This window comes from Triturus cristatus, chromosome 1_1 (assembly GCF_964204655.1).
Source record: "Triturus cristatus chromosome 1_1, aTriCri1.1, whole genome shotgun sequence".
NCBI classification, from domain to species: Eukaryota; Metazoa; Chordata; class Amphibia; order Caudata; family Salamandridae; genus Triturus; species Triturus cristatus.
The window spans coordinates 131,362,560-131,378,149 of NC_140579.1; the positions used below are offsets into that span (position 1 = coordinate 131,362,560).

Below are 15,590 nucleotides of genomic sequence, written 5' to 3' on the forward strand. Positions count from 1 at the left end.
TACGCTCCCTGTAGCATTTCGATAAAAACTTAAAGGCCTAATTGAAGAATGGTGCCGTCCAAGCGATTTTTATAAGGAAAAAGGATTTTAAAAGACACATATAGAGGAACATAAAGAGGAACACAAATATCGCTATCTTGATTACTTTCTACTATTTATACCATTAAACTAACAATAACAGCTCTATATATGTGAAGTGATGCGTATAGGAGAGTGGCAGACTACATAGCGCAGTTGGAAAATGAATTACAAATAAGGCACACACGGAAAAGTGCAACATCATATTGGGCAATTTACTGTGCAGATTGATCCCCTATAAAAGTGAGTTGGATCAGCATAACAGAAGGAACTTTCTAGTCCACTGCATTGTGTTTACCTTAAGTAGGGGCTAACAGTTGAACATATAATATAAGGTATACAACCTAATACTGACACCACATAGGTGCTATGGGAGTCACAAGTTTCGTCTTGAAAAAGATGGTTTAAAGGGAAATTGGCCATCGAAGCGCGTCAACGCTTGAGTACACAATCCGTGTAGTGACTGGAACAATGGGTACACCTTATCGGGTTCCAGATCCAAAGTGTTTTCAACACGGATGTGTGATTTTTATGACAAATGTTACTGTCTTGTTAAGTGTACTCTCCAGAACATATTGTGCCATGTTTTTATGTTTTTTCTTGCTCATGTGTCCTTTGTGTCTGTATAATTTGCTGTCGTAAAGAATTGTCCATAGATAATTTGTTTGTTTTTTCTTAGCCACATTTAATAGATGTCTGTTTTTTGCTGTATAAATTTGAATTTTTTTATGGTGCTGTTTTTAATAAGCAATTGGTTTTTATACGTTTTTTAACAATAATAAAAGAAAAATATAAAATATATTTTATTTTTTCTTGTGTATTGGCCTTGAGTATATATTTAGACTCCCTTCTATATAAGCGGTGTGTGAATAAGTGTTTGGATGTTTGTGGTGATTTTCTTTATAAATTTATCAAACCAAAGAAGCTTTGTTTCCAAGTGATTATTTGAACCTGATTCCTTTGGTAATAAGGGGTCCCTCTCTGTTTTCAAACTTCAGGTTTAAACCCAGATATTCAAATCCAGGCATGCCTTCTTAGGAGAATGATGGCATTGATCTCCCTAGCCGCAGTGTCAGCAGCATCTAGAGCACATCTGATGGAGGAGTTTGAAATGAGTTTTCCCTCCTGAACTAACTCTTGTGCCTTGACTTTGTGTTCGTCTGGAAGATATTGAAGCAATTGCTCCATTTCGTCCCAGTGTGCCCTATCGTACCTAGCTAGTAGGCCCTGTGTGTTTGCAATGCGCCTGTGGTTAGTAGCCTGAACAGCTACTCTTTTCCCAGATGCATCTATTAACTTGGACTCTTTGTCTGGGGAAGGTGACTCAGCAGAGGTTTGTGAATTAGCCCTCTTGCAAGCGTTGGAAACCACTAGTGAGTCCAGAGGCATTTGTCCCTTAATAAAAACAGGATCAGATGGTGAGGGTTTGTACTACTTATCAACCCTTGGAGTTAAAATATGGGCACGCAATGGGGCTCTTTAAATAGGTCATCAGCATGCCTCATCATGCACTTTAACATGGGAGACTTTGACTGGACCTGTGTGTAGACCCAAGTATTTAAAATAAAAAGTCTTCCTCTAAAGACTCTTTATGTAGTGCAACCCCGTGATACTCTGCTGCCCTAGCAATAAGGTCTTGATAAGCCACATTATCATCAGGTGCGATATCTTTGCAGGGTATAGATCTGGATCATTATCTAATGGAGGGTCAATGGTGTAATCATTCCATTGGATCTACAGGCAAATAAGTGTGATCGTCATCAATATCATCCCCTTCAGGTTGTGTATGTGGCAATCCTTGAGGTGTTGTGTATAAAGGATCTAGAATTGGCAATTGTAGAGAAGATGGTGGAGGTGGAGGGGATTGTGGGCCAGGATAAGCAGGGCTGGTAGCAATGTCCTTTTTCTTCTTTAGAGGAATATTATAGGCAGGGTCCTCTGAAGGAAGTTTCCGTATGGCTGGTGTTTTCGCCAGAATATGTCCTGTATCAGGATCGATATATATTTTCTTTTGTTTAGGATCCAATTTGGCTTTAAAAAGGTCTAAGACTGGTTCGGGAGGCCCAGCGCCAAAGGCTTTGGTGCTCAGATAGTCTTGCCTTTGGGAGCGGAAGATTTGGTCTCAAAGCATACTTCTCTTTCGGAGCGGAAGATTACGGCTCCAAACCAGATTTGTCCTTTGGGACATGGGGTTTTGGATCCGAAGATGGCTTCAGCCGACTTGGTCCAGAGCCGGAAGGCTTGACGATTTGTTGCGGTGCCAAGCTAGGGGGCGGGGCGTCAGAAACACTGTCTCGTGCAGACATTTGCCCGAAGGCAGAGGTGGTGCCATAACCTTATGCTTTTTGGAAGAGGTTTTGGGGGGCAAAGGGTCTTTTGTACTCACACATCCTGTCCTGGAGGAACGTCTTCGGACTCCAAGTCGATCTTGAGTTCAGAATCCGACTCTGGAACAGAGAAGGCCTCTTCTTCTTCTGCCACTGATGCTTCCATCTCTTCATGATCAGATTATTCGCTGATGATATCCGGAGTGTGTTGTATGCTTTGATGTTGCATTTATCGTCGTCGAACCCGACGATCGCATATAGTTTTCTGAGACCGATTTACAGGTGTCGCAGTCTTCCTACTTGTGCTCCGGTGAGAGGCACAAGTTACAAACTTGATGTAGGTCGGTGCGAGGGTACTTGGTGTGGCACCGAGGACAGAACTGAAATGGAGTCTGTTCCATCGGCAGAAGGCTGGACCGACGCGGCTAGGCCCAAGGGCCGCCCACGAAGTTTTTGACTTAAGATGGAAAGTTTGTTGACCGATTCGATCTGGGGGGATCAGGGAAACACGTGTGATGATAATACCGTCGAGGGTACAGTGGATTGCGCACTGAGGAATACCCGAAGAACGGTTTAGAACCAGAGCGTAGCAATACACGTCCGAATCCGATGGCGGAAAACAAAATCTAACAATGGAGTTGATGCCTATGCGCACTGTCACCGAAAGGAGAAGTTACCTTACCTCGTGACTGGAACGACTTCTTTGAAGAAAAACAATTTTGAAACATCCGGACCCAACACTAGATGGCAGGAGTATGCAAAGCATGTGTATCTACAGCACACATGCCTCGACCATATAGTTTTAACATTTTGTTCAGACACTATATTTTTACACTTTTGCAGCAAGATGTCTTAAAAAAATGAAGGTGTTTCTAAAGCGGAGTGGTGGAGGAATCCAGAGTTATTTCCTTTCTTTAACTTCAATTAACCTTTAAATACATGCTTATCTCTTTAACTTACATCTTTTTAATCTTAGTGCTAAGTCGAATAAACAGAAGCCCAGTGCTGCTATTGACCAGGGGGCCGATGTAAAGGTCAGGAGGGCCGCATGTGGCCCCCGGGCCATACTTTGAGTAACACTGGTTTAGACGGAGATCATGTCAATGGATTGTCGAAGTTCGCCCAAGGTCTGAATTCTAACCCAGCGGAATTCCAACACCATCCTGAAGTGGACGGTGGTCAGTTCTGTAACAAGGCTGGCTGCCAGGTGACACACACCCGCAGGTGAATGGGGAGTTAGACCACTCTAAGCTATTCTGGCAGATTAGTACCCCCTATGCTTATTAGGATAGGAAGCGCTAGGTGGGAGTGCAAATATATGTATTCATATAATCTAATGAAAACGCACAATGGTTGAATTATTCATTCTGTTCACCATCCCCCTAACGCTGGTAACATTGTTTTGTTCCATTCGTTTAGTCACTTCAGCGTACATATTTTACACAGAGTAGAATTGCTTCAGTAAATGTTTGTGCATATCTTGTGTCTCCCTTTGTGTATGCCTGAGCTACTAACGAAAGGGCAAGATCTGTTTGTACAATTTCCTTGGGCAAATTGGTGTTGTTATGTTCTGAGATTGCTGACAACATCCAGAGCCCTTTCAGTTTAAGGGCCCAGATGGAACACTGTGAGCTAGCCATTAATTAAGTCAATATATTCTGATGGTTTGAGTGCACTCAGTCCTACATATTTTTATAGCTTATTTTGCCTAAACACACAGCCTTACTGAGAAAGTAGGAACCTTAAGACATGGCATCACCAACGTTCTAGTTTGGGTACTTATTTAATGGGTCTCCCGAGTAGTTTTCTTAAGTGTGCCCAAATACCCTAATCACCAATCAACCAGCGATGTTCATGATGTTAGGAAACAAATCCTCCTCAGCTAAAAATGGAATCCCTTTTTGTTACTGTAGGATGTTCAAGCTTGAACACTATAGCTACCTTCTCTGAATTCCGTAATTTAAAATGACTAACACAGCACCAGTGAACAAACCACTAACTGCAGACATGCAGTTACACAAATGCTACACCAACATAGGCTTGCCTTGACAGTTGGGGCTGTTACCTTTGTTGTAGAGACACACGAAGCTTACAGAACAGAGATCCTCTATTCAAGGTTAACATTTAAAGCTGCAAACGCTCAATCAAGAATTTTTCACAATTATACCATAGCAGAAGTTCCAAACAACTACACAGCTTATGAAGAACTAGAAATACCATTAACATTCCAGGAACACACAAATTGGTTCCAGGGTGCCCTACCACATGCAAGAGATGACGTTAGACTGGGTACCCTCAGAAATGAGGTGGCAACATGGCCAGTGTTAGTTGGTTACACACCTTACCAGGACATAGCAAACCTTACAGCACCAGAGCTATACAAAGGTCTAGATAGGTTATAGATGCATGACACAATACATTATGCGAACAATGACAAGAAACCTAGCGAGGAATGCTCAAGCTGCAAAAACGCATTTAGCAATTCTGGCAATTAGCCCAGTGACTATTAATTCACTAATCAGGAGAGTTCCCACCAGACGGGAGGAAATTCCGTTCTGGATTGCTCAAAAACAAATCAGCTTGAAGCAGTAGTTCCTCGTATGAGACCTCAAGATAAACATAAAATTCTCTCATTGTGCCTACTATTAGGAATGGTTCCGCGTGTAGATGACTGCGCCACTTGGGGCACAGTATTTGCTGTGGTCTATACCATAAGACATGGTACACTATCCATTGCTGTTTTTCCAGAGGTGCTAAAACAGATCCAACATGAATAAGGGGAAGCCTCTTGATTTGGGGATGAAGTTTAGAGGCAATTATACCATGGTCGTCTCAATTCCTTTAAGTTATATTAAAGGGGAAGCAGCAGCTTTGGCATATGCCAACGTCTCGTACAAGTTTCCTTAGTGGATCAGGAGTGAGAACTACCTAAATGATTGCTGACACCTATACATCCATAGGTCAAGATAATCTGGGAGCCAGACCAAATAAACCACAGCTAAATGGTAATTCTGAAAAGGATAACTAGAAGCAGGCACCTAAGTCTTCTAAAAAAACGCTGGGAGAATATGAAAAATAAAGAAAATGATAAACCATGGGGAGAATCTCCTCCACAGGAGTGCCCTGAAAAACACCATAATTTGGGTAACTGTGAAACAATTAAACAGCCTGCTAACTATCAGTACACTAATAGACGTCCTTCTCATTCCTTTCTGGAGCCTTCTGAAAAAAGATCGGAGAGAGGAGGACGAGCAGAGCGCAGATCAGAGGGATATGTGAAACCGAAGAAGGACTCACTACGCTCTTCTGACTTCATAATAAAAAAGGAAGAAAAGCTTCCACAGCAAAAGCCTTAGTTTTAAAAGAAGAAAGTGGCTGGGATCTCATTTAAACCTGCCACACATATGGAGGACTCTGCTTCTGAACGGGGGTCTGACTCTGCTAGACAGCGCAGCGAGTCATGATAGTTCGCCAGAATCTTCAAGAGTGTCTGGCGGCGACAACTACTAGTGAGTTTGTCCAGGTAGAAACACCAGATGTGAGACTTAGTGCACAAGTAAGTTGTATGAACTACAACTTCAAATGGAGGGTGATATACCTTGTACTATTAATGTTCTCTTCTGGGAGAACTTATCATTTGGTTATGACATTCTCTTGGCTGATGAAGCAGTTTGTGGAGATAGATTTGGAAATGTCCCAGGTGAGGGATTATTTTGGGAAGTGTGCGGTTCAGAAAAAAATTATATCTTTTATGTAGATCTTCTCAGTGTGAATGTTATTGTATGTTTCTGCAGAGGAGGGCGGCTGGTGATCTTTTTTGAGGTGTGGATAGGATTTTGATGTGCCTGAAAAACGCACATGTGGAACTGAGGAGAGCCCATAATTGGCTCTTGGATAAATGTGGACTTTGCTGTTAGGATGATGTCTAATACTCTTGTCTGTATTTCCCCAGCTTAGGTCTCATTATTTCTGAGGGATCCTCTGGCTTTGGCACTTGAGTTAGTGAACCAGGGTTAGCTACTCTTAAGAGTGTACTTTCAGCTGTAATGGGGTTCTCAAGTCCACAAGGTTTGGAATCTTATAATTTCACAATACGTAGCTGTTGTCCAAACATTTTCTTGTTGACTAGCTGCTTCAGTATGGATGCAATGTAATCTTGGATCACGGATGGGGTGAACTTTTCAATGATCGGATACGTCTGTTCATGGGGTTAGATTTTAAAGTGTGCAGGTGGGGTTCTCTTTTGCTCACAAGTATCCAGCAGGGACTGGCAAAACTCTCCTCAAAAGCCTGGGGTCCCTTCAATGGATACAGATGGCAAACATTACAGCCGTACAATCATAAGTGCAAATTTCACAAGTAGATATTTTAGTCATAATTTTACCAGTGAAGCTGGAAAAAATTAGGTTTTTGTTATAACTGAGTAACTTATGTCCCTCTGAGTGCTGCCAGCACCTACCTTCAGGTGACGGACTGGCTGGACGAAGAGTAGGTATAAGTTGAGTCTGCAAAGAGAAGAGAAAGTGTGAGACGGCTGCTTCCAGTCCAGATAGGTCTCTTTTTAAATTCTTTATTTGTGATTTTTGCAATTTAGCAATTCAGCAACAGAAGGACAACAATGTTACGTTCCCACACCAGCACAGCGAGTATCACCAGTACCCAGCAACATGACAGCATACCATAAATCACAAATGTCATCTGTAAGCAGTATGACACCTTCTGCCTCATCCAGCCCCTCACTCCCACCTATGCCAGTCACCCAGTCTCAACCACACACAACTGCTCCATTTCTCACCCACCGTATGAGATATGTTTCTCTTTAACAAACACAGGAGACAAGATAGAATATTGACCTTTGTAAATAAATAGTACCTCGAAGAGCCCTCAAAGCAGGGGGAAGTCAGACAATGAACCCGCAAGGCACCATAAGTACAGTAAGAGGGGCAGAGGGCGCAGTGTGAAGATATTTCAAGCCACCTTCTCACTGCTCTCTGATCACTTAGGAAGTTTAACTTAAACAAGTCACTAACCTGATTTCACTTCAATGTACTCATTTCCTCCTGTTAACAATACACTGAGTGAGCATGTGGTCAGAGGCTGTGGACAGAGGTCACAGGGGTCATACAGCTTATTCTCTCTCCAGGTGCACAGGTATGGTTTTGGGGAGGTGGGCAGCAGACAGGTGCAGGAAGAAGAGCCTGCTCCATGTTGCACCTTACAAGAAGTTTGAGTTGGAATCAGTCACATCTTTACAGTAGCCTCAGTTCTCCCGAAAATAAGCTCTTGTCATGGATCAGCAACACTGACCCCTAGCAGTAGGACCCAGAACTGCCTCTAACAAGTAAAGCACAAAAACCTTAAAAGTACTACACATGCCCACCACTTCCATTTTAAACCACAGGGTATCACCATATTCCTGTTTAAAGCTTTTTACCTACTAGGATATGACCCAGACACACATACTGCTCGGTGAGGAGTAGAGAGCGAGTGTAGATTCACAGAGGGCTTCTCATGGGCACATCTGCTTCAAGGCTAAGGCCTGAGAGCTTCAGATTTACGTGGAAGCGTGAAAAAGTACCAGCCTAATGTAATTCTCTTGAAGGGAGCATGGTGGTTGTACACCCTGGTTAAGGCAGCTTCAGGCTGCCAAGGTCACACATAGTACCTGCCACCTGGAGGTCAGCAGTTCCTCAGGGGCACACAATATCATTCTCCTGTTACCGAGGCATAGTCTTCAGGAATGCATAAGTCTTGAGTGATAAACTATGGAGGTAAAGTCAAACATCTCCTAATGGGCCGATCAGAGAGTGCCACTTGACAACCCAGAAGTAATGCATCTAAAATGGCACTGGGACCTCATGTACCCTCTGCAACAGTTTGACATCTGGCCCTAATAACTCATGTGTGCTACAATACTTTACTCTTAAATGTTTTAGGCTCATCAGTGACATTGAACAGCAAAATTACAGAACATTTCTTTCATGGAAGACTCCGGGCTGAACAAGTCCCTCTGTAGTTTCTCTTTTACTCTTAGCCTGCAGCAGGCCTGGGCGTAATTCAAATCAGGGGTCATATACCAAGCATACATGGGTGGGGCTAAATGTGCTATTCCAACGTCACTACTGACATTTTATACTTAAAATACCTAACCGCGCAAGTCATGACTCACTGTTCAGAATTCCAAGCTTCCCTTGTAGTCCCATTGAGAGCTCATTTGAAGCTTCAAACCAAGTCAGGGCTCCCAGAGGCTGGAAACATACTCTTAAATAACCCTTCTCCAGCCTTCTGTGTCACAAAGTGTCCAAGACGGGGTCCCACGGCCCGGGTAGGTCTCCGTGAGGATAGCCATTTGTGTGACCACCCTCAGGCTCCAAGAACCCAGACCTTAGAGTCACTGTCTTCTTCATGGATTAACAAAATCCTATTTCATGAGAGATGGCGCAATCAGATGACTGTTCTTTGAGTCTCGGCACCTGGTCACTCTGAGCCCTGGACATCTAGTCACACACCATTCTATAGAATGCACAGATGGCCGGGCAGTTCCAAAGTGGACTTATTTGACTCTTCAAGCCCAGCCAGGGCTTAAGGAGGTCAGGTGTGTTTTCTCCAATGGCCACCTGTACAAGTAGGACGGTGGGTAGCATTCCTTTGGATAAGTAGAGATAGTGTATTCAGGCCCATTGGACGCCAGTGAAATAACACTACTCTTATTAGTTTTTCATTCACTGATCTGAGCTCGAGGAGACCAGAACCCTCCTCCAGAGCACTAGGGCAAAAGCTCACTTTATCTTGATTTTTAATATAAATACAGACTGTGATAGGTGGGCCTCATGATCTTTCAGACTTTTTGAGTTTCAAGCAGGAGGTGTCAGAAACATTAACACAGTGGCTTGTGGCAGCCAATATTTCATAGCGACTTCCCTTTTTTATCCTTTGATGTTGACTCTGCCCATCATTGTGAAGCAAATTCACAGTGGGCCCAGGTGCCCCCTGGAGTTCCACTGCTAACGGTCAGAAGAGATGGGGTTCGGACCCATGGGAGGCAGCCACCATCACGTGCAGTGTGGCACTCAGGCCTCTTCCTCCCGCCATGCATTGCCAGGTGAAGGGATGGGGGTCTGATCCCTTGCAGGTCAGCAGAATGACCAGATGGCTAGAGTGGGCACCAGTGTAGTTGCCTTGAGAGAAGAAATCAGTGGGTGTGTTGTAAATGGGTTCTGCCCAATCAGTACGCCCGGATTTATAGCTTTTTGGATCATCCAGTTTTGGACTTTTAACTGTGGGTGAGTCTCACTACATGTGTCTCACCCACGGAAATCACATGGCTTGTGTTTACCGCCAGTGTCTGTGTTTTAAGATAAGGCTGCTGTGATGCAGCAAGGCTATGGGGAACTTGACTGGTTACATGTTAACATGTGTGGACACGTGTATGCAAACGTGTGTGGGCTTACTTGGTAACTGCGCACAGGTAGCCTGGTGCAAAGGGGACTCTGCAGGGTTAGATAGTCATCTGGGATAGGCCTTACAAGGTTAGCGTTCACTAATAGGGAAAGTTAGTGTGATTTACTATTTTGCTATAGTGGCACTCCATTCTACACATATGGAGAGAACTGCCTTGGAGTGCTGTTTCGCTCCCCTGTGGCCTATAGAGACAGTTGACTTCTTGAATTGGAGTGTAACCTGTACAGAAAAATCAATTATGTAACTTCCAAAATGATATCTGTACACTGTATGGGTCATGCAGAGTTTTCATACTTCTCTGGCTCAGCCCAGGAGCAGAGCCCAGTGTTTTTCACTCTGTTGTGTCCAGTTAATTACATTTCTCTCCAGCAGCAGTCACAAAGGCCTCCCCACAAAAAGAGAGCAATTAACAGTACTTCACTCAGCTTGTGAGGAGGGAAGGGGTGGGACAGAATGATCTGCATCAGTCACTCAGCTGTCACACTGCACCAGAGATGGGCCTGCCCAAGCCCACTGAACAAAAGAGAGTGCCCAGACAACTGGAGGGGGGACCAAGGGGTAGGGGGGCTCTCTTTAAACTTCTTGTGTGCCCGTCCCTGGCAGTGATGTCAGCGAGGGGTGGAGCTGAGAACCCAGGACCTGATGTTAGCAGTGATTCCTGGATGACACCATTTTGAACTGTCCCAGCATGCTGTGCAGGAGGGTTTGAACAGTGGTGGAGAGGTGAGATGGCACCCTAGGATTGGCCAGGGGTGTCTGGCTCCTGGAGCCTTCCTCTCCCCTTTAAAAACTTGTGCACAAGGGGGAGACTCTCTCTTGCCTGTGGACTTTTCTAAACTCTGCTGCTGGATCCTGGGACCACCATGGAGAACTGTTAGGAGGAACCCCCTAACCCCCACTCAGGACTGAGGACTCTGTCTAGTTAACCCCAGGACCATTGGGTCTCTCCAAGGGCCAGTGAGGCTAGGCCCGTTACACCCCCTGAGTATCATTTGGGGGAAAGCCCTAGACGTTTGTGTGCAGAAAGCAAGATCAGGAGCAGCCAGGAGAACCAGCTCCTTGAGGACTGCAACGCTTTGGAGGTCAGGAGGGTTGCTGGCCCTGGTTGATAGAGCTCGACCCCAAGAGTACAAAGAGCCCAAGACTATCCAAATCAACCCAGAAGGGCCTGAGTTATCACATTTTAAAGTTTTGACTTTTAACCTTTTCTCGCACGAAGCATGTAGAGCTCTGCTGCCTCAACCAGAAAATACCCCTGGGATGGGCCAGGGCCTGGGGGTTGGCGCAAGCAATTTTATTAGTTTTTCCCTTAGAGAAGGGGCGTGCGTGGGGCCCCCTTCCATGACTTCTCTGCCTGCCCGGGGACCCCAACCCCTCAGACGTGCTCTATTCCGGGGGCCAGGAGCGATCCCTTACCCCTGCACGCTGAATTCGGGAAGAAGATGTGGCATAACTGACATAGCTGCTGACCTTGGAACTGGGGAGCCAGGTTTGAGTATCGGATCAACATCATGCGATTTTGGGCAAATCACCCCGTGCCCACCAAAAATGAATGTGTCGTGTAATGTTACTGGTGCTCATGTAAAGCATTTAAGGCGAGTTTACGCTATATTAAAAATGTAAAAAGCAAAAGAAAGTTTGATGGGGGAGCCCTGTCGCACTCTCCACAGCCGTGGCCAGCTATCTCACTACCCGTGCCTGCGTCTGGGGGAGCAGGAGGTTGCCACGGACCCCAGTGCATGCGCACATTGGCGGGCAGGAAGTGAAATGTGCCAGCTCACGTGGCAGCATGAGGAAGTGTTATCCAGGTAGGAAGCCGGCAGGGGCGCTCAGGGGTGGGCTCCTTGGCCTACCCCAAACTTGGAAAAGTGCGAGGTGGCTGGGTAGGAACAGGCACCCCTCAGCCGGAGGGCCGATACTATATTAGTCACTGCACTTGCGAGGAGCCCCATAATATCCTGCAGGGCCCGGATCATTTTGACTGCCCTTTTCGCTATTTCTCCCCTTGTGGGGGCCCCAGGAAGACAGGCCCACCACCTACAGCATCAGGAAGGCATAGCCTTTACCCACCATGGATATCAGGAGTCCCTGTAATGTTTGGCCCGCGAGGAGGCGTTCTAGCCTACCGCGCGGCCGGAGTGCGCTAGCGCTGACGCGTGACATCAGACGCTAGCGAGTATTAAATAAAGGGGCGTGGCCTCGGCAAGGCAGTCGGAGCCGCGTGTAAAGAGCAACCACTGGCTCCTGTGTTTACTTAGCGAGAGCGCGCTAGCATGCAAATGGGCACTAGTTGAAACATCACACTGGCGACGAGGGAGTGTTTCTGAACCCGGCACTTTATGCCTGTAGCCTCATGGGGCTGAGTGGCTGCTCCCATGGGCTTCCACAGCAATCAGTGTTCTCTCCAGGAAGGCCCTGTGGAGACAGCCGGTGCTGCACTGGGGACAGGTGGTGAGAGGCCCATCCAAGAGGCCCAGGCGCAGTGCCCCACGACTGTGAGTGGCAGGGAAGGCTCAACCATTAACCAGCCGATGCCTTTCCTGTGCCCCGGAGCAAGCCCGCGCCCTGTTGGGAGCGTCCAGGCCCCAAGGACCCTGCAACTGGCTCCTTGAGCGACGTGACCCCGTTTGATGGTGAGGAGGCACGGGGGGGAGCCACACCAGACGCGCACGAGGCGTTGGCCCACTATCTGCGTTCGGCGAGGGAAGAGAGGCGGACGGCCTCCGCAGCACGCTGAGCACGTGCCAAGATGGCGTTGATTCCCGCCCTAGAGCCGTTTGTCGTTGATGGGGCCCCGTCGTCCCTTGCCCCGCGCTGGAGGGATTGGACAGACCGTCTACAAATATATTTTGAGGGGGCAGGCATAGCTAGGGAACGACGTAGAGCCTTACTGCTCCACCTTGGCGACAAGGACATCCACCGCATCTACAAGACCATCGTGGAGGCAACGCCAAAGACATACATCACGCTGCTGAACGCGCTAAACGCCCATTTCGAACCCATGGCCAACAGAGACTATGAAAGGTTCATCTTCCGTCAAGCCAAGCAGGAGGCCGACGAGTCGCTGGATGCATTCCATGGCAGACTGAAGGAGCTTGCCAGCACGTGTGGGTTCCGAGATGAGCAGGAGGAGATCCGAGGACAGATCATACAAGGGTGTTACTCATCCAAACTCCGAGTAACCATCCTCCAGGCGGACATCCTCACCTTAGGTCGGTCGAAGGAGCTGTCGCAGGAGAGGGCCTCGCACATGGAAGCAGCCTTACATCGCCCTGTAAAGACAGAACAGGTCCAGGTGGCAGAGAAGGTGAATGTGGTACGCCCCAATGTGAGACCCGCAGGAGGAAAGAGACAACCGGACACGAAAAGGAAGGACTGCGGGTATTGTGGAGGCCAGCCCCACCGCATACAAGAGTGCCCGGCAAGAGGGAAGAAATGCAGCGCATGCGGGTGGATGAACCACTTCGCAGCGGTGTGCAGGTCCACCAGAGTCAAGAAAGAAGCTGCACACGCGGTGCGGGAAGAGGCGGAGAGCGAAGACATGGATGATGACACCGAGGAGTACGCAGTCCACTACGTATTCGCGATCAACCAGCCACAAAGAAAGAAGCGCAGACTTCCGAAATGTTGCATATTGATCCACCAACAGGAAGTCAAAGCGACCATTGACACAGGGGCATCCATTGAGTTGATGGCCGCCAATGTCTATCACCAATTACGCACCAAACCCCCGCTACGAGAAGCAAGGATCCGAGTGTTTGCATACGGTCAAAAGACGCCCATCCCACTCATCGGGTGTTTCAAGACAGAATTGCAACACGGGGAGGTGAAGATAGGCACCACCATCTATGTCACGGAAGAAGGCAGTGGTATGCTGCTGAGCGGGCAATCAGCCGAAGAGATGAAACTGATATCGTTCGCCATGGCAGTCCAGAAGGAGGAGTTGGATACCATCATGGAGGAGTTCGGGGAAGTGTTCAAAGGAATCGGGTGCCTGAAGGGGAAAGAGGTGTCCTTACATATCGACCTATCTGTCCAACCGGTGGCGCTGAGGCACAGGCGAATTACGTTCCATCTGAGGCAAAAGGTCGAGGAGGAGCTGGAGGTGCTCGAAAAACAAGGCATCATCGAGAAAGTCAGTGGACCAACCCCGTGGGTGTCCCTGATCGTCATCACCAGAAAGCCAAAACAGCCTGGACAGGTCCGTATCTGTGTGGACATGCGCCTCCCCAACGCCGCCGTAAAAAGGGAACGACACCTGACGCCCACCATTGATGACATCTTATGGGAGTTGAATGGGGCCAGGTGGTTCTCAAAAATGGACCTCCGATCAGGCTATCACCAGCTGCCACTTCATCCAGACTCGAGGTATATAACCACCTTCTCCACGCACGTGGGCCTCAGACGGTATCGGCGCCTGAACTTTGGCATCTCGAGTGCCGCCGAGGTATTCCAGAATACCATTAGGGAAGTCCTCAGCGGACTCCCTGGAGTGCTGAATGTGAGTGATGATCTGCTGGTCTACGCGTCAACCATTGAGGAACATCACCAGAGATTGAGGGGAGTCCTCAAAAGAATCCAGGAGTCGGGCCTGACTCTGCACCGGGAGAAATGCCAATTCCTGCAGAACAAGATCAGTTTCTTCGGGTACACATTCTCGGATCTAGGAGTGGCCCCAGACCCAGACAAGGTGAAGGACGTTCAAGAAGCCCCCGCCCCAACTAACATTTCAGAAGCGAGGAGTTTCTTGGGCATGGTAAACTTCTGTGGACACTTTATCCCCGACCTCTCCAACCTCACAAAGCCTCTCAGGGAGCTGACAAAGTCTACGACCGCATGGCAATGGGGCCCCGATTAGGAGCAAGCTTTTCAAGCAACTAAAGCAGCTCTGTCGGCAGACACCACCTTATCGTACTTTGACCCAGCGAAGCCCACCAATGTGGCGGTGGACGCCAGCCCCAATGGTCTGGGAGCGGTGTTGGCGCAACTTCAGAGCAACGGAGAGTGGGCCCCCATCGCCTACGCCAGCCGATCTTTGACTGAGACGGAACAACGCTACTCGCAGATCGAACGAGAGGCCATCGCCATCCATTGGGCTTGCAGACACTTTCACGTGTACGTGTATGGCCATCACTTCACGGTAGCGACTGACCACAAGCCACTCATACCTCTCTTCCAAGGGTCGGCGTCAAAACCTCCACCCAGAATTGAGAAGTGGATACTCCAACTGCAAGGGTACGATTATCGAGTGGAGTACAAACCGGGAGCCACCAATCCAGCGGACTACCTGTCTAGGCACCCGCGCAAAGCCACCAAGGAAGAAAGGGACGAGGCGGAGGACACAGAAGAATATGTCCGGTTAGTGACTGAACGCTCATGACCCCTTCCTATGAGCCTCAACGCAATCATCGACGCGTCAAGAAGAGACGAATGTCTGCAAATAGTGGTGGCGGCAGTTAAGTCAGGGGACTGGAGAGCCATCCAAGAGTCACTAAATAGGAGGACACCCCATGCCAAGATGACCCTGGAGTCTATCCTGAGGATAAAGGGGGAACTGTCCGTCGACAGCCAAGGATGTCTGCTACGAGGCCCCAGACTGGTCATGCCGGCCAGCCTTGCCCAGCAGGCGGTAGACCTAGCCCACAGAGGACACCAAGGAATGGTAAAGACCAAGGGCAGGCTCAGAGCCAAAGTATGGTTCCCCGGCATGGACGCAATGGTAGA

At 47.7% G+C, this 15,590-nt stretch overlaps 1 protein-coding gene across 4 annotated transcripts in view; it reads right to left on the minus strand.

Moving 5' to 3' along the window:
* The window catches only part of LOC146869794 (patr class I histocompatibility antigen, A-2 alpha chain-like), a 144,441-nt gene that overhangs the window by 14,496 nt on the left and 114,355 nt on the right, over nucleotides 1-15,590 (minus strand). For all 4 annotated transcript variants that reach the window (XM_085616034.1, XM_085615819.1, XM_085615896.1 and 1 more), the window contains one exon: nucleotides 6,865-6,910. In XM_085616034.1, the coding sequence (XP_085472160.1) occupies nucleotides 6,867-6,910 (44 nt within the window). In that variant the 3' untranslated portion in view covers nucleotides 6,865-6,866. The remainder of the gene's footprint in view (nucleotides 1-6,864; nucleotides 6,911-15,590) is intronic.